This window comes from Talpa occidentalis, unplaced genomic scaffold, assembly GCF_014898055.3.
Source record: "Talpa occidentalis isolate TD23 unplaced genomic scaffold, MPIMG_talOcc4v2.1 talOcc4.17, whole genome shotgun sequence".
Classification (NCBI taxonomy): domain Eukaryota; kingdom Metazoa; phylum Chordata; class Mammalia; order Eulipotyphla; family Talpidae; genus Talpa; species Talpa occidentalis.
Window position 1 is genome coordinate 44,787,915 of NW_023601754.1, and position 22,707 is coordinate 44,810,621.

General features: G+C 53.7%; 1 protein-coding gene across 1 annotated transcript; it reads left to right on the forward strand.

The window, feature by feature from the left end:
* The first annotated feature begins 4,097 nt into the window (after positions 1-4,097).
* LOC119248664 (optic atrophy 3 protein homolog) lies at positions 4,098-22,584 on the forward strand. The gene is made up of 2 exons (XM_037515538.1): positions 4,098-4,203; positions 22,175-22,584. The coding sequence occupies exons 1-2, from the start codon at positions 4,098-4,100 to the stop codon at positions 22,582-22,584; spliced, it is 516 nt and encodes a 171-aa protein (XP_037371435.1).
* The last annotated feature ends 123 nt before the right edge of the window (positions 22,585-22,707 follow it).

Genomic DNA, 22,707 nt, shown 5'->3' on the forward strand with positions numbered 1-22,707 from the left:
TCTGGAGCACAGGTAGCTGGCGGCCAGGGCCCCATCACGTCAATCGTTAGCAGTTCTTGTAGCAGAGCGAGTTTGTTGAGCTCTAGTTAGGCTGCTGGGCACTGTTATAAGTGCTCTACGTAATCCCAGAGCATTTGCTGGGGTTCATTGCTGAGGAAACCGAGGCGCAGAGAGGTCAGTCGCCTGCTCCAGGGCACACAGCGGAGGCTGAGGTGGGGTGTGAACATGGACCGTGGGACGGGCCGAGCGCGGGCTCCTGACCCGGTGCCATCCCGACCCTGACCCGACGCTGCCCTCGAGCCTCCCAGACTCGGACCTCAGCCTGCCGTGTCCTGACCCGCGGCCAGTCCCTGCTTCACCGCTGCGTGGGCGGGATCGGGGGTGGGACGGGAGAGACCCAAAGACGCTTCACAGTCCTAGTGTCTTACAGGCTAAAACCCTGTGCACATTTGCGACTGGGGAGAGGGCTTGAATAAATTTGTAATTCAGGTCGGTTGTCTTCAAGTTGCTGTGATTTCCGCCCCGCGTATTTAAGAATTCCTGGACCCTTGGAAGAAATGACCTTCATTTATTCTTTCACTCAAGAGCCAGTGGTGCCCACTCTCTGCCTGCCCTGTGCCATGTTAGGGTCACAGTAGTGGCCAAGACAGCCCCGCCCTGCCCTCACGGGGCCTCTGGTCTAGTGGGAAGGAGAGGGGTGGGGCAGGGACAGAAGGACAAACAATTCACATTCCCCAAGTCACCTGCCTGTGAGGGGTGGTTTGGGGAGAGGCTGGGCTGGAAGCAGCTCCCCTCCTGAGAATCTCCGGCCTTTCACTGTGCCAAGGACAGAACCCCATTCACACTCTGGAAACCTCAGACAGTGCTCCCGGGCTCTGCCAGGGGCCTCGGGGACCCAACAGCAGTGGGGTGCCCTGCATCGCGCAGATGCCCACTTCGGGCATTCCAGAAGAGACACCAGCTTTACTTGTGAGCCTCTGGGCAAGAAAGCAGGAGATCAAGTTAAATCTGCCTCCACGATTAAGGAAGGTAATGAGGTCATGTGGGTCTGGGGGACCAGGCTTAAGAACAGAGGAGCCAACTTAAGGGCCGACGAGCAGCTCAGGGGCAAGGAAACATGGACCCGGATGAAGTCCCTGGCTTGTCATGGGGTCGTTCCTACAGGAGCGGAGAAGGGGCTTTCTTGCTGTCGACGGACATCCCACCCTGGCCGTGTCCGTAAGAGCAAGTCTCCAAAAAAGTGCAGACAAGTCTGTCTCTTGAGACCAGTTGCGCCATTCACCCCGGTTTCTCTGACCATCAGTTCCCCAGTTGGGCAGGCCCTTGCCTGGAGAGGGCCAGGATGCCGAGAGCACCCACAGGGCATGTGCTGCCCCCCTGGATGCTGAATGGCCAGGCCGGGCTCCCCCGGCCCCGTGGACAAAGGAGAGGACACTGACCAAAGGAAAGAGCGTGGTCTGCTGTCTGCGCACCGGGCCCCCGCCCAGAAGACGGCCTTTGTGGAGCTGGCGTCCGGGTGCAGGCGGGCTCCGGGAGCAGGCCTTGCTGGCTGGCTAAGGTCAGGTAATGGGAAGGAGGGGGGTCCAGGCCACCTAGAGGCTGCCGCCAGGGAGCGAGGAAGGGCAGTGGGCTCCGCCTGGGGTTCTACTGTCTGAATGGAGCTGGGGCTTCAGGGCCAAATCCAGCTGCCCGCCACCTGACTCTGGAAATGAAGATTTACTGGAATACAGTGCGCTCGTCTGCTTATGTGTTTTTTGGTTTTTTTTTTAACATTTATTTTTATTTTTTGATGTGTACAAAAACTAGGTGCAGGGCGTGAGTGGACTCACCAGAGACAGAGTGGGGAGCAGAACAGGTGGATCCACTGAAATACACTGCTGAGGGGAGCAGCGGGGGAGTCAGGAGAGGTCTGCTGTGCCATGTGGGTAGCTCCCTGGCCGGGGATCGAACTCGTGCTGCAGTGGCTGCGGATAGCTTCATAGTGCTGAGACTTAACCCCTTGCGTAACCAGGGAGGCCCCGCTTATGTGTTTTCTGTGGCTGCTTTGGCACTGACATTGGCACTACATAGCACGGCTTTCAGAGATGCCCAACTTCACTCTGTAGCCCTGGAACAGCATGAGCGGGGGAGGGGATGTGGAGAACAAAAACTGGTCCCTCTGGAGGTTGTGTGCTCCCCTACCCTGACCTGACCTTTGCTGCTGCATCTCACTTCAGCTCCTCCCAGCCTGGTCCTGCTTCCTTCCTCTCACCCACGGGAGCCATTCCTGGAGACGCCCCATAACCTACCGCACCCTGAGCTCAGCCTCCATTTCCCTGTATGGCAGGAAGCCACAATAAAAAGCATAGTTTATATAACCCGCCTTAGTCATATTTATATAATTCACAGCTCCCACTACCTATATAGATATCGCATAATTTGTGCAGTATAGCATATATATTTGTGCAGTATTTTTGCCATAAAATGTAACGTTGCAGTGTATTCTCTCAGTCTTGTGTGTGTGTGTGTGTGTGTGTGTGTGTATAAAGATTTTATTTATTTTTGCCTAGAAGAACTGGGGCGTAGGCCAGAGGTGTGGGGGGTGGTGAGAGGATTCACTAGAGACAGAGTGGGGAGCAGAACAGGTGGATCAACTGAAATACACTGCTGAGGGAGCAGCAGGGAGACAGGAGAGGCCTGCTGCGCCATGTGGGTAGCTCCCTGGCCAGAGATTGAATTCAGGCTGCAGCCGTGATAACGCTGAGACATAACCCCTAGGCACCCAGGGAGGCTCACTGTATATAAACAATGGATTGAAAGTTTCACTAAATATTCTTCAGACTACACAGTACGTCTTATTTATTCCATAATGAAGAGAAACCTACATACATATGTATCATATATACCTCATAAGTATTATAAACATAAGGGCCTCCTTGGTGGCAGAAAGAGTTAAGACACAGCACTGTGAAGCTATCGGCAGCCATTGCAGCACGAGTTCGATCCCTGGCCAGGGAGCTGACCCACATGACCGGCCAGGCTAGAGGGGAGGGATTCTGGGCACATTAAAATTTCAAAGGTAGGGTTTTCTGAGCGACAGGATGTAGGAAATCACAGCTGCGATATTTTTTTTTTTCACATTTATTTAAATTTTATTTTTATATTCCCATACAATTACAACCCCCTTATTTGACCCCAAGCCCTTCTTTCCCCGCCCCCACATCCCATAGAGTGTCTCTGGTTCATAGTTGTTTGTTGATTTTGATATTTTCTTATAGTTATTCTTTTTTTTTTTAATTTTTTTAGATTTATTTATTTATTTATACAAGCACTGGGTATAGTCAGAAGCGCGGGAGGGTGAGAGAATTCACCAGAGCCAGAGCGGGAACAGAACAGGCAGACTGACGAAGTACACTGCTGAGGGGAGCAGCGGGCGAGTCAGGAGAGGTCTGCGCGCCATGTGGGACACTCGCCGGTGGCCGAGGATCGACCGGTGCTGCAGAGGTTGTGGGCAGCTTTGCAGCCCAGCACTCAACCGCTGCACCACAGGGGAGGCTCTCTTACAGTTATTCTTTTCCTGGTCCTTTTTAAGTTTTCTAGATTCCTGCTATGAGTGAGACCATCTGGTATTTTTCTTTTTCTTTCTGGCTTATTTCGCTGAGCATGATCCCTTCCCGCTCCATCCATGTTGCTGCAAATTGCATGTGTTTATCTTTTTTGAATGCTGAGTAATATTCCATGGTGTATATGTACCACATCTTCTTGATCTAGTCATCTGTTTTGGGCTTTTGGGTTGTTTCCAAAGCTTAGCTATTGTAAATAGTACAGCTGCGAGGTTTAGCATCCAGACAGGAAATGTTGGTCTGTTCTGGGCCTACGGCGAGGCTACAGCAGAGCAGGGATGGGCAGATACCAAGGCCCTCCCCCCACCCATCTGGCTCTGGCAGGCTTTTGCTGTTCTGACTGGTCACCTGAGAAGGGAAAGAATGCATGGACGCTGATGCCTGATGTCACTAAGCTCATTCCCACGCCGGATCGTTGACATTCTTCATCTCATGGACTCCTCCATCAGGGGACCCTCCCGGTGCCAATGTGGGATGTCCTGGAGAAGATGGCAAATGGAAGAGGAGGCCTTGCTTGGACTGGGGGACCCCGGCTTTGGGGCTCCCCTCAGCCCTGGAGTGGCGGTGCCCAGGCCAGGCTACCCAGAGGTGCCTCCACCAGGTAAGGGCTGATAAACACCCTGGAGGCACCATGGACTCTGCTCCGCACCTTCCCTGAGCCTTGATATTTACTTTTTATAGACTGCACGTTCTCTTCATAAAAGTTCAACTGTTCCAAAGAAACCAAAGCCCCCTCCTTAAAAGGAATCCTGTGTGCAGTTAGGGGGCGCTTTGGCAGGCTCCTTACCGGCCCCTTTGGCCGCGTCAGGCTCGCTTCCCATCCCCCTTGGGGGCTCAGGCGGGCGCCGTGGCTTCTTTCCTCTTTCCACAGCGAGTCTTCTGCACGAGCCTCTCAGGCTGGCATGAGCCGGGGAGATACCAAAAGCTGAAAGAATTGAATGCATTAAAAATATTTATAGCTAATATGAAAATGCCCCCCCAAAGGCGCTGGGAGGGGCAGCAGAGCTTGCAGCACTTGCAAATCTGAAACTAAACATTTTCAAACCTGCGGTGGGATTGGGGGGAACCGGTAGGGAGAGGTTTGGGGTCCGGGGTCAGACATTTGCCTGTCTCTGGAGTGTGTGGGCCTGCAGGAGGTTTTTCACTGTAAAAATCACCAAACCTATTAGTCTCTTCCCTTCAGGCCTTTGCTTTCTCCGCAGTTATTTGAGAAGCACGCCGCCTCCACCTCAGGGACGTCTGCCCTCGGGTCCACGTCACCTCATGTTTCTCTTCACTCTCCTTGTGTTTAGGTCACGGACTAAGCACAGCCAGCCCCGCGTGTCGTTCTTTTGAGTGTCAAGTCGGGTTCTGCCTTCTCCAGTGTCCCAATGGCCGGATTGGCCGCTCAGCAAGCGCAGGGTTCCCTGCGCCCTCACGCCTCCCCTGCTCACCTGCACCCAGCACGGCCTTCACTGTTCCTTGCACTCAGGCCCTGTCTCATCTCGCCCTGTCCTGTGCCAGTAACACCGCCTCCGCACCGCGGGAACTTGAGAAAACACATTGGTCTCTGCTAGGCAACGTGGCAGTTTTGTTGTTTTTTTTCTCAAACTTATTTCATTATTCTCGGGCCTTTCCTTTACTTCTTGCAGTGTGTAGAGTAGACTTCATACATTTTAGATTTATTTTTATTCATTTATGCATACAAGAACTGGGGTACAGGCCAGAGGTGCCGGGTGGGGTAAGAGGATTCACCAGAGACAGAGTGGGGAGCAGAACAGGCAGATGTACTGAAATACACTGTTGAGGGGAGCAGCGGGCGAGACAGGAGAGGTCTGCTGTGCCATGTGGGTTGCTCCCTGGCCAGCCGGGGATCGAACTTGTGCTGCAGAGGCTGTAGATTGCTTCATAGTGGGGTGTTTAACCCCTTGCGCCACCTGGAGGCCCCCTCTTTTTTTTTTAACTTTAATTTTTTTTTTTTTAACTTTAATTTTTTTTTTTTTTAATAGAGGCATGTTTATTTGTTTGTTTGTTTGTTTGTTTTTACACAAGCACTGGGTACAGTCAGAAGCGCGGGAGGGTTGAGAATTCACCAGAGCCAGAGCGGGGAGCAGAGCAGGCAGAAGGACCGAAGTCCACTGCTGAGGGGAGCAGCGGGCGGCAGGAGAGGTCTGCGCGCCATGTGGGACCCTCCTCCGGTGGCCGGGGAGCAGCCGGGGAACGAACCGGCGCCTCAGAGGCCACGGGCAGCTTCGCAACCCAGCGCTCAACCGCAGCGCCACCGGGAGGCCCTTTTTTTTTTTAAAGATTTATTTATTTTTACAAGAACTGGGGTACAGGCTAGAGGCGTGCGAGGGTGAGAGAATTCACCAGAGACAGAGCAGGGAGCAGAACAGACCAAAAACATTCTGAGGGAGCAGCAGGCGAGACATGAGAGGTCTGCGCGTCATGTGGGAATCTCCCTGGCCGGCCGAGAGTCAAAACCGCGCTGCAGAGGCTGCGGACAGCTTCTCAACGCTGCGCTCAACCCACTGCGCCACCGGGGAGGCCCAAAATAAATCTTTAAAAAAAAAAGCAGAGGGTTTCTCGGAAGGGACTGAGAGCCAGTGTCAGTCCATCCATCTGGCAGATGAATGTCTCGGATTACCTTCACAGTGAAGAACCTTCCAGCTGGGCACTGGGCCCTCTAAGCAGAGCTCGCTTTGTCTTCCAGACCCTGGCACTGCCAGAATTATCTGTCTGACCTGGGCATGTGCGTGAGCTGCTTCTGGGAGCCCTGGAGCCAGAGCTTGGGTCACACCCTGCCTCTGCGGCCTACCTAGGAGGGTGGTGCCAGGGCCAGTCAAGCAAAGAGCAGGGACAGTAGTGGGTGAGGAAAGCTCGGCTCTCTGCGGTTCCCCTAAGCAAGTCCAGTTGTGTACTCACACTGTGTCCCTGCGAAATGGGAATTTGTCAGATAAGGACCTGCAGGGCGTCTGGCCCCCGCCCAGTGCCTTCCCCTCACGCCACATATATTAGCTGTTGCTCACGTCACTTGGAAACTTTACAGCTTAGAACAACAGTAAACGTTTGTTATCTCACACGGTTGCTAAGGCTCAGGATGTTGGAAGCAGATTGATTTTGGGTGGTTCTGGCTCTAGGCTTCAAGACTCCGCAGGATGCAGGCTCGGTTCCATGAAGGTAAAGGTGAACCTCACTCATGTAGCTGGCAAGGGAGGCTCAGTTTCTCCCCGCAGGCACCTCTCTGGCGTCGGCCCCACACCCTCTGCTTTCGCTTGGCATTTTTTGAGTCAGTGAATCCAGGAGAGTCTCAGGATACTTGGCCAAGCCCCAGCCAGCCCATAGCCACCAGGGCCTGCCGCCTTGTATTGGGCTGAATGGTGGACCCAAAGAATTCAAATCCTAATCCTCAGAACTTGTGAATGTCACCTCACTTGACGACGCTTTTGCAGGTAGGATAAAGAGAAAGATCTTGAGATGCAGTGATTTTTCTCTAGTGTCCAACTGGGCCCTAAATGCCATCACAGTGCTCATATGACATCTCATGTGAGGGAGACCACAGAAGAGCCGGGGTGCAGGCCAGAGGTGTGGGGGGTAAGAGGACTCACCAGAGACAGAGTGGGGAGCAGAACAGGCGGATCTACTGAAATGCATGGGGAGCTGGGCAAGGCAGGAGAGGTCACCTCCCAGGGCTGGGATCTGACTGCAGATTGCTTCTTAGTGCTAAAGCTTAACCCTTGCCCCACCTTTTCTTCCTTTTCTTCCTTTTAATCAAACCCTCCAGGTAAATCTGCAGGGGTCTCATTGTGGCCTTCCTGTCTGCTTCCCGGCCCTCTTGTTTGCTTCTTCCATGAAGTATCATTTCGAGTCTTTTGTCCGTGCCAGTAGCTGTCTGTAGCTGCTGAAACAAGTCACCCCAAACTTGGTGGCTTCAAATAAGACATAGTCATTCTTCTGTTTAGGGTTCTGGATGCCAGGAAATGAAATCAGTATTGCCTGAGCCGAAATCAGAGCGTAGTCAGGGCTGTGCTCCTCCCAAAGGCTGGGGGGGCCTGGCTGCCCCTCCTCCAGCTTCCTATGACTCCTGCCACAAGGCCCATCTCTGCTGCCACCCACATGGCTTCTGAGCCCAGCTGCCCCCTCTGTCTCTCACCAGGACTTTCACTTTCACCCCTCATCTGTCACAAGGACTTTCACTTCCACCGTGGTCAGGATCCATCTGGGTCATCCAGGATGATCTCATCTTGAGGACACTTTCACATGGTTCTGGGATTTTATGTGGGCATTTCCCTTGCGGGTGGGGGGGGGCGCCCTTCAACCTACGCAGCTATCAGACCACCCCCTGTCTTCTCCTAAGAAGGACATTGTCATTGCATTTAGGTCCACCTGGATAACCCTGGCCAGTTTCTTTCCCCACCTCAACATCAACTCAATCACATCTGCCGCATCCCTTTTGCCATATGAGTCACAGGGCCTCCCTGGTGGTGCAGGGGATAAGACGCAACCTATGAAGCTCTTTGCAGCCAGTGCAGCACGAGTTCGATCCCCGGCCAGGGAGCTACCCACATGGTGCAGCAGACCTCTCCTGACTCACCCTCTGCTCCCCTCAGCAGTGTATTTTGTCAGTCTGCCTGTTCTGTTCCCTACTCTGTCTCTGGTGAGTTCTCTCACCCCCCACACCTCTGGCCTATTATTGTAAGCATAAATAAATAAATCTTTTGAAAAAAAAAAGAATCATAGGTTTTGGGGGGTCATGAGTGGATACCTTTGGGGGGTTGTTTTTTGATGATCACATCTACTTTTTCTAGGCTGTTCAATCTCTCTCCTAGCAATCCTCAGGGGCTATGCACAGAATCTCAGACTACCCTGAGTTTCAGGGGGGGTACAATGATACAAACTCTCACAGGAGTCCCAGGGTGAGAAGATTGGTGTGGGGGTATGTGGCTGTGGCCTGTGCCTCCCGGAGGCCCTCAGTGGGCCAGTCTGTTTTCTGCTGTTTATTGGACATTTGAATTTTCTGTGAGAAATGGTGTCTGTGTGATGAGTTTTCAACTGTAATAAATCTGATGTCTCATCTTTTCCTTTATGCCTCTTGCTCTTCCTCTCTTGTTTGGGGAGAGCTTCTTCACCCTAATTACATGCATCACCACCTTAAGAGTGCAGGATGATTATCACCCCCATTTTTCAGAGAAAGAAACTGAGGCACAGAGGAAATCTATTCTATGTTTGAATCCTTGAATGTCCTTGTGTTAGGAGGCCCAACCCACCCTCAGCCTTGATGATTTGCAAGAAGGATTCACAGGACTCAGCAAAGCTATGACCCACATTAGTTTATTACAGTGAAACACCAGGTGCAGAGGGAACAGCAGGTGCAAAGGCCCAGAGGTGAGCGCGAGAAGGCAATGTGCCAAGGTGGCTTAATGATGTCCCAGTCCTGGTGCTTAGCGTGTGCAGCACAGGGGGGGCAGGGACCTGAGGGCCCAGGGCACTGAACAGCCTGGAGGGGGAGAAGCCAGCAGAGAAGGAATTCTGCCCCATCGTTTCTTTGCTTCGGAATCACTTTTTCCACATTTCAGGGTACATGGGTTCACTTACAGAAAGCCCAGCAAACACTGGAAAACATAAAATGGAAGGAAGAACTGGAACCCCACTCCCCAAAGATGACTGTTGAAACTTACGGTTGTGTTTCATGTCCTAAATTTGTGTGTGTGTGAATGTTAGAGGGGGAAAAAGTTGTATGTTGTGTATACATGTACACGTGTGTGTGCACGCGTGAGCTGGTAGATACACACATATCTATAAAATGGAAATCACAGCATCAAGTGTTTGGGATCCATCTTTTACATGACCAGTAAGGCATCGTGGAGGAAAAGGTGTCCCCCTTCGCCAGGGGAAGGGGTCTTTATGAGCCCCTCTCCCGAGGTGCTTCAGCGGAAGCAGTAGATTTGGAGGGGAGGCTGTTCTGGTAAAAAGCGCTGCATGGGCCCCAAAGGTCCTGTGGCCCCAAGGAGTGGTCCCAGTGGTTGAAGTGGGCCGGGAGGGGCTGAGATGAACTGCAGACGGCAGATTTGTACACGACCTTAAGAATCAGGGAAGTGCGATTTTCTTCTTGCTTGTTTTGTCGGTTTTGTTTATTGAAGAGAGTTCTGTGCAGGCTGCAGTAAGGACAGGTAAGATGAGAGAAGCAAAGCTGAGGCCCCTGGGACTGGGCACAGCAGAGCGGATACCACCCCCAGGTCTTCCAGGAGCACCAGGAGCCCCTCCCAGATGGGCAGGTGCAGGAGCTGCAGCCTCAGATCAAAGGCAGGAGGTGTGGACAAGCCCAGCCTCCACCCACTTACCTCTGCTAGCTCGCATTTCAGGAGCTAAGGCGGGACTTCACTCCCTCCAAAGGTTCTGCCTCCCCCCGGCCAGGGGCTGCACAGACTGCAGGCTTCTTGGAGAGTGAAGAGGGCCTGCCTGAGCTGCAAGGAAGGTGCTGCTTGTGACTCTGAGTTAGCGACCATGAGTCAGAGTCCTGGGGTCCAGCAGCAGGCAGCACCTCAGAAGAGAGGCTACCTCTGATGTTTGCAAACAGCGAACCCCAACCCCTCACATGGTGGGAGCTGTGGCAAGGGGCAGGGAAGCTCCAGCCCTGTTTGGATATGAAATTGCTCACCTGGTGACAGGTAGACTGGGCCCAGACACGGCACTGGTGCGAGGTCACACAGTGGGAAGCTGGGCCACAGCTAAGTGTTGGCACAGAACCCCCCTGTCCAGGGACAGACAAGCCCCTCCGTGGAGGCCAGAGCTCCCAGGAAGGATGGAGAGATGAAAGGGCATCTGTGGCCCCCGGAGCAGGAGGGTCAGAAAGGACCCAGGGCCTCCCTGGTGGCGCAAGAGGTTAAGCGCACCACTGTGAAGCTGTCCGCAGCCTCTGCAGCATGAGTTCCATGCCCGACCGGCCACGGAGCTACCTACATGGTGCGGCAGACCTCTCCTGCCTCGCCCGCTGCTCCCCTCAGCAGTGTATTTCTTTTTTTTTTCTTTTTTTTTTAATTTTTTTTTTTATACAGGCATGTTTTATTTATCTATCTGTTTGTTTGTTTTGTTTATACAAGCACTGGGTACAGTCAGAAGCGCGGGAGGGTGAGAGAATTCACCAGAGCCAGAGCAGGGAGCAGAGCAGGCAGAAGGACAGAAATACACTGCTGAGGGGAGCAGCGGGCGGCAGGAGAGGTCTGCGCGCCATGTGGGACCCTCCTCCTGTGGCCGGGGAGCAGCTGGGATCGAACTGGCGCCGCAGAGGCTGCGGGCAGCTTCGCAACCCAGCGCTCAACCGCTGCGCCACCGGGGAGGCCCTCAGCAGTGTATTTCAATCTGCCTGTTCTGTTCCCCGCTCTGTCTCTGGTGAATCCTCTCACCCTCCACACCTCTGGGCCTGCACCCCAGGTCTTCTGTGCATAAATAAATAAGTCTTTAAAAAATAAAATTAAAAAAAAAAAAAGAAAGAAAGGACCCACCTGGAGTTTCCAGGGTGTAGGACCTGCAGTCTTCAGCCTCTGACTTCTTGGGGTTCTTGGGGATGACAGTGAACTTTGTCCAGGTTTGGCAGCACCTCTGCGTGGGTCGGTGGAAGGGGTAGAAGTTTCTGCAGCAGCTCCACCTGTGGTCCCGGGGGTCTAGGGCCACGCTGCCACAGAGGCGCCAGTGCTCCTTTCTCACCATCAGCACCTTGCCTGGGACAGAGGCTCAGGGTGAGGCCGCGGAGGGAGGGATCTGCCCTCACCAGCCTGGCATCCATTCACCTTCTTTTCCCCTTAATGATCTTGATTAAGATAGACTTCACAGACGGCAAGCACCTCTGCCCGTTTCTTTCCTTTTTTTGTTTTAAGATTTTTTATTTATGTATGCATCCAAGAACTGGGGTACAGGCCAGAGGTGTGGGGTGGGTGAGAGGATTCACCAGGGACAGAGTGGGGAACAGAGTGGATCCACTGAAATACACTGCTGGGGGAGAGGCGGGGAGACAGGAGAGATCTGCTGCGCCATGTGGGTCAGCTCCCTGGCCGGGGATCGAACTCAGGCCTTAGTGGCTGGTGATAGCTTGACAGCGCCGTGACCTCAACCTCTGCGCCACCAAGGAGCCCTCCTCTACCCACTTCAAGCACAAAATTCAGCGGTTTTTAGTATATCCCCTGTTCCAATCATGATCACAGCCGATTTGCATTTTTTATCTTTAATTTTTTTACTTTTACCTCTTTTTTAATGAAGACTGAAAGCAAAAATGGGGGGAAATTAAAAAACAAACCTACCAAAAAGTCCATATCCATTAGCAGTCACCCTCCCCGCTTTCCTGTCTCTATGGTTTTGCATGATCTGGGTACCAGGTGCACAGCAGCGTTAGAACAAGGCTGCTGGGTCTCTGCATCGTCACCAACTCTTGTTAGTTGACTTGGATCCTAGTGGTGGTATCTCCCAGCAGCTCTGAATGACATTCCCCACACCCCTGCATCTGTCCGAGGCCCGGTTCCCTGAGGTCCCCTGAGCCCTGCCCCTTTCTTCCTGCTGCCCTTCTCATCCGCCCTCTCCCTGGCCCAAGGGCAGGCACTGCACTCAGCTCTCAGGCCCTCAGCCAGCTGCTGGCCTATGGGCAGGGCTACTGACCTCTCACCTCCCAGCCCTGGGCCCAGCCAAAGTCACACAAAGGGATGATGGGGCCTCCCTGCTGGCCTAGGGGTTAAGATTCAACGCTGTCACTACTGGCCTTCATTCAATCCCCTGCCAGGGAGCTACCCACATGGCGCAGCAGACCTCTCCTGTCTCCCCGCTCCTCCCCTCAGCCGTATTTCAGTCAGTCTGCCTGTTCTGCTCCCCACTCTGTCCCTGGTGAATCTTCTGCCCCCCACCTCTGCACCTTTGACCTGTACCCCTGTTCTTGTATGCAAAAAAAAAAAAACAAAACAGGATGATCATCTTCTCTTGGATTCCAGAGAGAGAATAGGGCAGCAAGATAGCCCTGTCCACCAGACTGGACAAAATGACCAAAGGCGATGCTGGTCTGAGGCAGTGGGTCAGCACCCTCCCATGCCCTGGGCAGAGCGTCCAGAGGACAGGCTGGCCTGAGGTCTGCATCCTTCAACAAGCAAACTGTTTTCACGGAGGGGGCAGGGCAGGGCTGCAGAGCAGCTGGCAGCCTGCTCTGCTCCAGGCTGGCCTCGCTCCTCCTGGGTGACTCACAGCTGCCTTGTCCTGCCAGCCTTTGAGCATTGGCAATTATTTTCACCTCCTATTGGCTCATGCCTCGGCTCCTTTCATCGTGCGCCTCAGTGCATGTATCTGGGCCCTGGGTTCCTCCTTGACCGAAACTACCCAGCCTCACCTCATGTTAGGATTTGCTTAGCAAACGGGGTTTAGGGAGACAGAGGGTATACTGGGTAAAAAGGGGGGGGGGGCAAGATGATGTTATAAACCAATTAAAAAAAATCAAAATCAAAAAAGGAAAGTAGAAGAGAGTGGACTGAGTCAAGGTCCCGCCTCCAGCCCGGCTGTGTGGGCCCAGGCAGCTCCTCTGGGCCATACATGTTCCAGCTCTAAAATGGGGTTTTCCAAAACCATTTCCTGCCTGTGGGAATGGCATGTGGTAGAAAGACACCCAACAAGTCAAGAGACACCCAGCAAGTGCAGGAGAGATCCAGGAGAAAGAGGCGCCCTGACCTCCTTAAGTGGGTGCGGCCATTTTGGAAGCCGGCCTGGAGTTACCTGGAGAGGGTGAAGTAGAAACACCCTGTGAGCCAGACATCCCGCTTTGGGGTCCCCGAAGAGCACGACATCATCAGCTCGGAGAAGCATGAGTTTATTGCAGCGCCTGGACCTTCGCCTGGACACTAACCCGCCTGGCGCCTGAGGCCGGGCCTACCCGGAGGGTGGAAATGTGCCCTTTACAGCAGAGTGGAAGGAACTCCGGGGATTTTGTGATGCAAAGTGAGCCGCAAAGATAAGGATAAAGGCAAAGAGTGGACGATTTCACTTATACACACGAGATAAGGAAGCAGACTGGAGGAATTGACCAAGCAGAATGCAAAGGAGTGGACAGAGATGCCCGAACTGAGATTCTGAGGTAAGAGGGCAGGCAGGGCGCTGCGCGGGTGGGGTGGGACTAAGGCCAGGAGATAGAGGGGTGGGGGCGGGGAGTAAAAAAATAAATGGAATATTTAGAAAGGTGTGATACGGTGATTAAGGGAAACATAATAAAAAATTTTCAGCAGCCACAGGGTATTTGTTGGACACTTATTCTCTGGTAGGCGCTGCACAACGCTTTCCACAATCGGCCTCAGTCACCCCTCTTCTGTGAGGGATCGTTCACTCTCAGTATGCTCCCCGCTCCTCCCCCCCCCCCGCCCCCCAAAAAGACTAGTGATTAGTGGAGTTGAGTTCAGAGCTCACTTCTGACAGCTTCCCCACTTTGCCCGCCTTGGGGAGATGGCCTCTCTCCCCGAGCCAAACCTCGGTGTGCTGAACCGAAAAAGGAAGGCTGGTGTGGATACTCAGGGGTCCTGGGACCCCTGGGCTCAGACCCCACCGGGCCTGCCCTCACACTCTGCTGGTTGGGGAACAGAACCACTGCTGGGGGGGAGGGCAATCCAGAGCCTCCGCGGAGGTCGGGAGGGGACAAGGGCAGCTGCAGTGGGTCTAGACGTGGGTGTGCAGATACCTGTGTCTCTGCAACTCATGGGGTCTCTGCTTCCAGGAGGTATCCACAGAAACCGCTGTGAGATTGTGGGTGCATGTGGAGTTGGTGTTAAGAGAGTTTTCATAGAGAAGCTGGGCGGTCTGGGCCTGGGCCATGGACTCTCTTTTGACTCTCAGTGCTACTGATCTCCATGCCGCGCCAGCAGACACCTGGTTTCTGCTCCCTCCCCAGAAGCACTCACTATCCCACAGCACACACTTCTGCATGAGGGCCAGGATTAGGGGGATCCCCTCCGAGATTCCACCAGAACACTCTCCCCCAGGGGTGGGACATGAGTCAGAATTCAGCTTATTCAGCCTATCCCTGGGCCTACGTGGTAGCCTAGAGGTTGTCTCAGCGCTCTCACTGCTACACCCTGAGATCTATCCCGGGCCAGGGAGGTGACGCATATGGCACAGCAGACCCCTCCTGTCTCCCCGCTGCTCCCCTCAGCAGTGGATTTCGGTGGATCTACCTGTTCTGCTCCCCTCTGTGTCTCTGGTGGATCCTCTCACCGTCTCTCCCCCAACCCCATACCGCTGGCCTACACCCCAGTTCTTCTACCAAAAAAAAAAAAAAAAAAATCAGCTTATCAAAAAAAAAAAAAAAATCAGCTTATCCCTGTCCCCCTACTCCCATACTCACCTTTGGAAGGAAGGGGCCATCCTCCCTGCGGAAACCCGAGCAGGAGCAGGAGCAGGAGCAGGAAGACAGCTGCAGGGGAGAAAGGTGTGAGTGTGGGGGAGCCCACGGAGAAGGCAAGGCGGATGGTGGGGAGCAAGTACCTGAGACAGCATGGACCCCCAGCTGCTGCAGCCTGACCCGCATTCCCTTGTCTGCGGCACCTGCACCTTCCGGAAGTCATCTGGCCCAGACACATGCTTCAGTATGAAGCAACTCAGATGTCATTGCGATTTGTCATGTTCATAGGTGAATTTCTAAGTGCCATGTATTTCCTTTGCGAATGAGGGGACCCAGGGACACGCAGGCCACCTGAAAACCACTGAAAATCGAAAGTATTTTGGGGAGGAGCGCTTTCCCCCTGACCACATCCCTCTGGCCTGCTCCCTAAAATCCGCACCATTGGGTGGCAGTCAGATCCCCCAGGACATCCAGACAGGAACTTGTGCTCCCTCGGAGACCGCCCTATCGGGGTCTCTTTTACACTGAAACTGCAACTGTAAGCATGAAGTGCACCCCCCTTGTGGCTGGCATAGGGAGAGGGGGGCTGTCTGCAGGACTGCACTCTGGCCTGGAGGGGTCTGCACTAACTCAGGCGATGAGCATCAGAATCGCCCCTGGGGGGCCTCCCTGGCGCAGCGGTTGAGGGCTGGGTTGTGAAGCTGCCCGCAGCCTCTGTGGCGCCGGTTTGATCCCCGGCTGCTCCCCGGCCACCAGAGGAGGGTCCCACATGGCGCGCAGACCTCTCCTGCCGCCCGCTGCTCCCCTCAGCAGTGTCCTTCGGTCCTTCTGCCTGCTCTGCTCCCTGCTCTGGCTCTGGTGAATTCTCACACCCTCCCGCGCTTCTGACTGTACCCAGTGCTTGTATAAATAAATAAATAAATAAATAAATCTTTAAAAAAATAAAATAATCGCCCTGGGCACACTCAGCTGGTGTTGACCGGTCCAGGTGAAACCCACAGCAATGCCCAGGCCAGTACCTCGTGACCAAGTGATCTTTTCTTCTTAAATTGTGGCAAGGCGGGCATACCATAAAATTGCTTGTTTTATTTTTTATTTATTTATTATTTATTTATTTATACAAGCACTGGGTACAGTCAGAAGCGCGGGAGGGTGAGAGAATTCACCAGAGCCAGAGCGGGGAGCAGAGCAGGCAGAAGGACCTAAGGACACTGCTGAGGGGAGCAGCGGGGAGACAGGAGAGGTCTGCGCGCCATGTGGGTCAGCAACTTGGCCGGGGATCGAACTTATGCTGTAGTGGCTGGTGACCCTTGATAGTGCTGAGGCCTACCCCCTGTGCTACCAGGGAGGCCCCCGCAATAAGCTGTATTCTGTGCTTAGTTGTCTCCACTCCCCTCCTCACCTCCTTTCTTTTGGGGGTCGTGATCTACGAAGCTTGAGCCTCCCAGTGGGAAGGGCACTATCCGGACCTCCAGGCTCACACTCTGGGGCTAATTTGCATTTTGCTCGCAGGTGGTGCTGGGTGTGTAGCAGGTGCACGTGTGCCCAATTATCACAATGGGCGCCCACAGTGTCGTCACTGCTCCGCGTTGCTTCTTCTGCCACTTCTCCAGGGCTGGGAAGTAGCCAAGTCGTTGGTTTGCCTTCCAGAAGGATTTGTGAGTTCAATCTGAAGTTCTTCTTTCTGGTGTAGAGCTTTATATGGAGTCAGGCCTGGCTCCACCTGGCTTTTCTTTGATTTCCAGCTGGAGGGGGGGGATGGGAGCGTTCGGTGGGCACGACGCCCTAATTGCCTGTTTCCCAACTTCCCAGGTCAGAGTCGACCGAGCTCCCACTGCCCCGGGTTGGGCCCAGGCCCACTGTTGTATCAGGGAAATTTCTCCAAGGAGTTCCACAATGTCCTGGGGTTCCCTTGGTGTGGCTTGGGAAGTTGACTCCCTGCCCCCAGCCCTGGCATGCTCCCCGTCGCCTCCTCCTATACCCCTTCAGTGGCCACCAGCCTTAGGTCTTGAGCATCTTGGGGATGTCTTGGAGCTGTATAGTTGGTGCGAAGCTTCTGGATTTCTACTAGGAGCCCATTTCAGTGTTTTGTTGGTAGTTGTTTTCGAGGAAGAGGGTGATTCCAGCCTCTTTTTTTTTTTTTAAAGATTTATTTATTTATGCATACAAGAGCTGGGGCACAGGCCAGAGACGCGGGGGGTGAGAGGATTCACCAGAGACAGAGTGGGGAACAGAACAGGCAGACTGACTGAAACACACTGCTGAGGGGAGCAGCGGGTGAGACAGGAGAGGTCTGCATCGCCATGTGGGTTTCTCCCTGGCCGGGCAGGGATCGAACTCATGCTGCAGAGACTGCAGATTGCTTCATAGTATGGTACTTAACCCCTTTCGCCACCAGGGAGGTCCTGATTCCAGCCTCTCGAGTCTGCCATGTTGTGGGTGGAGTCCTGATTCACTCATTTATGTATGTTTTTAGCAAATACCCTCAAACATCTGCTGTGTACCCAGCCCCCTGCTAGGTCACATTGGGATACGGTCGGCATGACCGAGACATTGCTGGCCCTGCCTTTTCGGGACCCCCAGTTCATAGAGGCGACCTGCTTCCAGATGGTGCTGATCCTAGAGTGGTTAGAGATGAGCTGGGGGAGCCTAGGGAGAAGGGTGATGGGACCCAGCCGAGGCAGTCAGGAAGGACTTTCTGCCAGAGGAGGCATCTTACTCAGGACCTGAAAACTCAGGGTGAGCATGGAGAAGAGCAAGTATTGCAGGCAGAGGAAACAGCATATGCAGAGGCCCAGTGGCCAGAGATTAAAGAGTTGTGAGCACTGAATGAGGTTGATTTCAAACAGCCAGAGAGTCAGTGATGGGATGCATCATGTCGGGCCTCAGGGTTATTTTATTTTATTTTTTATTTTTATTTTTTCAAAGATTTATTTATTTATACAAGCACTGGGTATAGTCAGAAGCACGGGAGGGTGAGAGAATTCACCAGAGCGGGGAACAGAACAGGCAGACCGATGAAATATATTGCTGAGGGGAGCAGCGGGCGCAGCAGGAGGGGTCTACTCGTCATGTGAGACCCTCACTGGTGGCTGGGGATCAAACCGGCCCTGCAGAGGCTGCGGGCAGCTTCGCAGCCCAGCGCTCAACTGCTGCACCACCAGGGGAGGCCCTATTTTATCCAGAGGTGTGGAGGGTGAGAGGATTCATCAGAGACAGAGTGGGGAGCAGAACAGGCAAATTGACTGAAGTACACTGCTGAGGGGAGCAGCGGGCGAGTCAGGAGAGGTCTGCTGTGCCAGTGGGTTGCTCCCTGGGCAGGCTGGGGATCGAACTCGTGCTGCAGAGGCTGTGGAGATCTTCAAAGGTTGCATCTTAACCCCTTGCGCCACCAGGGAGGCCCCATCTCGGGGTTATTTTAAAGAGTTAGGACTTTCTCTGTGAACAAGTAGAGAGCACCCTGTGGTTTTCTGCAGGACAGGACCTTGGCTTTGGTGCCTTTTTATTTGCTTGACCCATAACTCCGTGGTGTGCGTGAGTATTGAAGGGTAGGGCTGGGAAAGGGAAGGGAAGGACTAGAGAAAGACAAACTGGGCTGGCACAGGCTAGGGGATCACCTGGCATGTGACAGACCAGATGAATAATCAGATAACTAATCAGGTCGCTATCAAAACATTCCAAGGTGATAATCCCAACTCTTACATGCATTTTATGTGTATGCATGAGTTCTTGCACGCAAATGTTTTTTGTATTCTCAGTTTAAAGAATGAAACCATTCTGTAAGGTTTAGCATAACAAACAGCAGTTCTCAGCCCCTCGCTTCCTGCCCTGGACCCTTTTGGGTCATATTTTTCTGACAGGCACTTATCCTCTCTGCCTCAGTTTGTTTTTTTTTTTTTTAAGATTTATTGATTTATTTATACAAGCACTGGGTACAGTGAGAAGCGTGGGAGGGTGAGAGAAGTCACCAGAGCCAGAGCAGGGAACAGAACAGGCAGACTGATGAAACACACTGCTGAGGGGAGCAGCGGGCGTGGCAGGAGAGGTCTGCTCGCCATGTGGGACACTTGCCGGCGACTGGGGATCAAACCGGCGCTGCAGAGGCTGTGGGCAGCTTCGCAGCCCAGCGCTCAACTGCTGCACCACCAGGGGAGGCCCGGCCTCAGTTTCTTTTCAAGCAGCAGCTTCCTGAGCTATAATGACAGTCACTATAAAGCACATTGATATGTAAGGTTGCTGTGTTGACATGTATACACCTGTGAAATCACCACTGTAGCAAAAATAGTGAACACATCTCATCGCCCCCAAAGTTTGCTCCAGCCACTGCTCCTCAGCCCCAAGGAGCCACCGGCTAGCTTCTCTCAGTAGCCATCACAGATGCCAGGTTGCAGGCCCGCACACGAGGCTTCTTGTGGCACATGTAGCTTGGGGTGGGAGGAAGCTTGATTTAGGGTGCCCTGCCAGCTGGGGCAGGCATGGATGGGGCTGGCTCTCTGCCCTGACTCCAGAGTCCCCTCCCATTCCAGCGGGGGCGTTTTTCTGTCTTGAACAAGGTCTTGTAGCTTTCTTTGATTTTTGATGTGAAATTCACATCATACACAATCATTTGATAGTGAAGAGTTCCAAGCATTTAAGTCATTCACTGTGTATCTAGTTCCAAAACATTTTCATCACCCCAAAGAGCAACTTAGTTCCCATTAAGTCACCACTCCCCATTCCCACCAATCTGCTTTCTGTCTTTGTGAACTTACCTAAGTATTCTGGACATTTCAGATAAATGGAAATCAGATGGTACGTGGCCTTTTCTCGCTCAACATAATGTTTTTGAGATAGATGCTGATGTTAGTATTTTATTCCTTTTTTAAAAAAATTTATTTATTTATTTATACAAGCACTGGGTACAGTCAGAATCGTGGGAGGGTGAGAGAATTCACCAGAGCTGGAGCAGGGAACAGAACAGGCAGAGTGACAAAATATACTGCTGAGGGGAGCAGCAGGCGGCAGGAGAGGTCTGTGCGCCATGTGGGACCCTTGCCTCCTTTTTTTGGCTGTATAATATTCCATTGTGCAGACAAACTGTGTTTATTTTTTTAAAGATTTATTCATTTATGCATACAATAGCTGGGGTACAGGCCAGAGATGTGGTGGGGTGAGAGGATTCACCAGAGACAGAGTGGGGAACAGAACAGGCAGACAGACTGAAATGCACTGCTGAGGGGAGCAGTGGGTGAGTCAGGAGAGGTCTGCTGCACCATGTGGGTTGCTCCCTGGCCAGCCGGGGATCAAACTTGTGCTGCAGAGGCTGTGGACAGCTTCATAGGTTGCGTCTTAACCCCTTGCACCACCAGGGAGGCCCTGTGTTGTTGGTTTTTTTAAAGATTTATTTATGCATACAGGAACTGGAGTGTGGGGGGTGAGCGGATTCACCAGAGTGGGGAACAGCACAGGTGGATCTACTGAAATACACTGCTGATGGTGAGACAGGAGAGGTCTACTGCGCTATGTGGGTCACCTGGCTGGCTAGGGATCAAACTCCTGTGGCAGTGGTTGTGGATAGCTTCATAGCGCTGCGTCTTAACCCCTTGCACCACCAGGGAGGCCTAAAGACTCTGTGTTTATCTACTGGTCTTTTTTTTTTTTTTTTTTTAAGATTTATTTGTTTATTTATTTATTTATTTATACAAGCACTGGGTACAGTCAGAAGCGTGGGAGGGTGAGAGAATTAATCAGAGCCAGAGCAGGGAACAGAGCAGGCAGAAGGACCGAAGTACACAGCTGAGGGGAGCAGCGGGCGGCAGGAGAGGTCTGCGTGCCATGTGGGACCCTCCTCCGGTGGTCGGGGAGCAGCCGGGGATCGAACCGGCACTGCAGAGGCTGCGGGCAGCTTCGCAACCCAGTGCTCAACCGCTGCGCCACCAGAGGAGGCCCTATCTACTGGTCTTTTGATGAACCACTGGGGCCATTTCCACCTTTTGGCTATTGTGATTAGTGGTGGATGAACATGCGTGTAACTTGCATTCTTGGGCTTTGTGTCTCCGCTGGGAGGGCTGGTGGAAATGTAAGTTGGTGCTGTCACTGAGCAGTTTCGCACACCCCAGAAATCTCACTTTCCCCCTTATAGTAACTGTATCCCCAAAGGGTAACCACCTACGGATTATGTGCCTCTTGGGGGGCTTCCTATGAATGGACTCGCCTGTGTGTTTGCCTGTTATACAAGTGACTGTTATGGGTGTGGTTCGTTTGTTCTCACTGCTGCTGTTTTAATGTGTGCCTTTGTTTAAACCAACCCTACGGTTGGCAGCCACGTGCGTCAGTTTCTTCATCATTTGTTCATAGCACAAGGTAGCACGCAGGTCAGACTTCTGTGTTCCACCCAGCAGCTGACTCATCAGTTGTTTCAGCATTGAGCTTCAGTAGTTGCTGGCAACCAGTTTCGAGAGTGGGTGTCCCCCAATACCTATTGCAGCCTGGATGTGTTTCAACAATTAGGATGTCCAGGGTTTTCATTGCAGCCACTTCTGGATGTATATAGTAATTTTGTTATACCCCAGAACCCCCAAAAGTGTCTGCTCTGAATAGGTTCTGACATCCGCCGCAGCAAGACAAAATATATAGACCTTTAGTGGGCTAGATATCTTTAATTTAATACCATTAGTGTGCAATACAGAAGAGACAAAGGATATAGTTTCCAAATTGAGCACCCGAAGTCACCCATCCCCTCGTGGGTAAAAGTCCACCCAAACGGAATTGGCCCCAAGCAAGGCCGGAAAGCCTGCCCCAGGTCTGAAGCACCTTCGGGAGGGGACCCCCCACAGAAAGGGGCCAGGAATGGACAAGTCTGGGAGGGAAAGAGCAAAGTCAGAATCAAGATTAAAAGCTGCCGTTGGTGGTGTTGAAGCTTTACGTCTGCATACCAGAGCTGGCCAGGGCCAGGGGTGGGGGGTGGTGAGCGGACTCACCAGGAGGAGGGAGCCCCTGGCCTTTCCGTGGGCGGTGGAGGAGCAAAGGCAGCAAGACGGACACCTGCCCCGACCTGCGCCCCCAGAAGTGCACCCTCCCGCGGGACCTCCCGTCCCGGGCATTTCTCACTCTCCACTCGCCAGAGTTTTCTGGACGCCGTGGCGAGCTGCCGTCCCGTTCTGTTCGAGGCCCCCCCTCTGCGGCGCCTGCGGTTCCCACGCGGACAGTCGCGGACCCCCCCCCCCCCCCCGCGGCGGCGCTGACTGTGTGTCCCCCGCAGTGTACCACTGGGCGGAGATGCGCGCCAAGATGCGCCTCCTGGGCTTCAAGGGGGACGCCGTGAAGCCGCTGAACGAGGACGCGGCGGCCGAGCTGGGCGCGGAGCTGCTGGGCGAGCTCACCATCTTCGTGGTGGCCTGCAGCTGCCTGATGCTGGAGTACTGGCGCCAGCAGGCCAACCACCGGCGCAAGGTGACCGAGCGGCGCGCCGCCTGGAGCTCGCTGCGGGACGAGGTGGACCACCTGGGGCTGGCGCTCGAGGCGCTGCGGGATCAGCTGCAGGCGCTGCCGCCGCCGCCCGCGCCCGGCTCGCTGGAGGAGCTGCAGGCGCAGATGCGCGACGTGCGCGCCCAGCTCCGCGCCCTGAGCGCGCCGTCGGCGCCGCAGGCTGCACCCAAGCCGGAGGAGTAGGAGCCCGCGGGCCCGGCGCCCACGAGACTGTGGTCTGGGCTGCGACGGCCCCGACGCGGCCTCTGTCCACAGGCCCTTCCTAGCTGGCCAGGCCGAGGCCCCCCGGGTCCTGGCCTGGGGCTG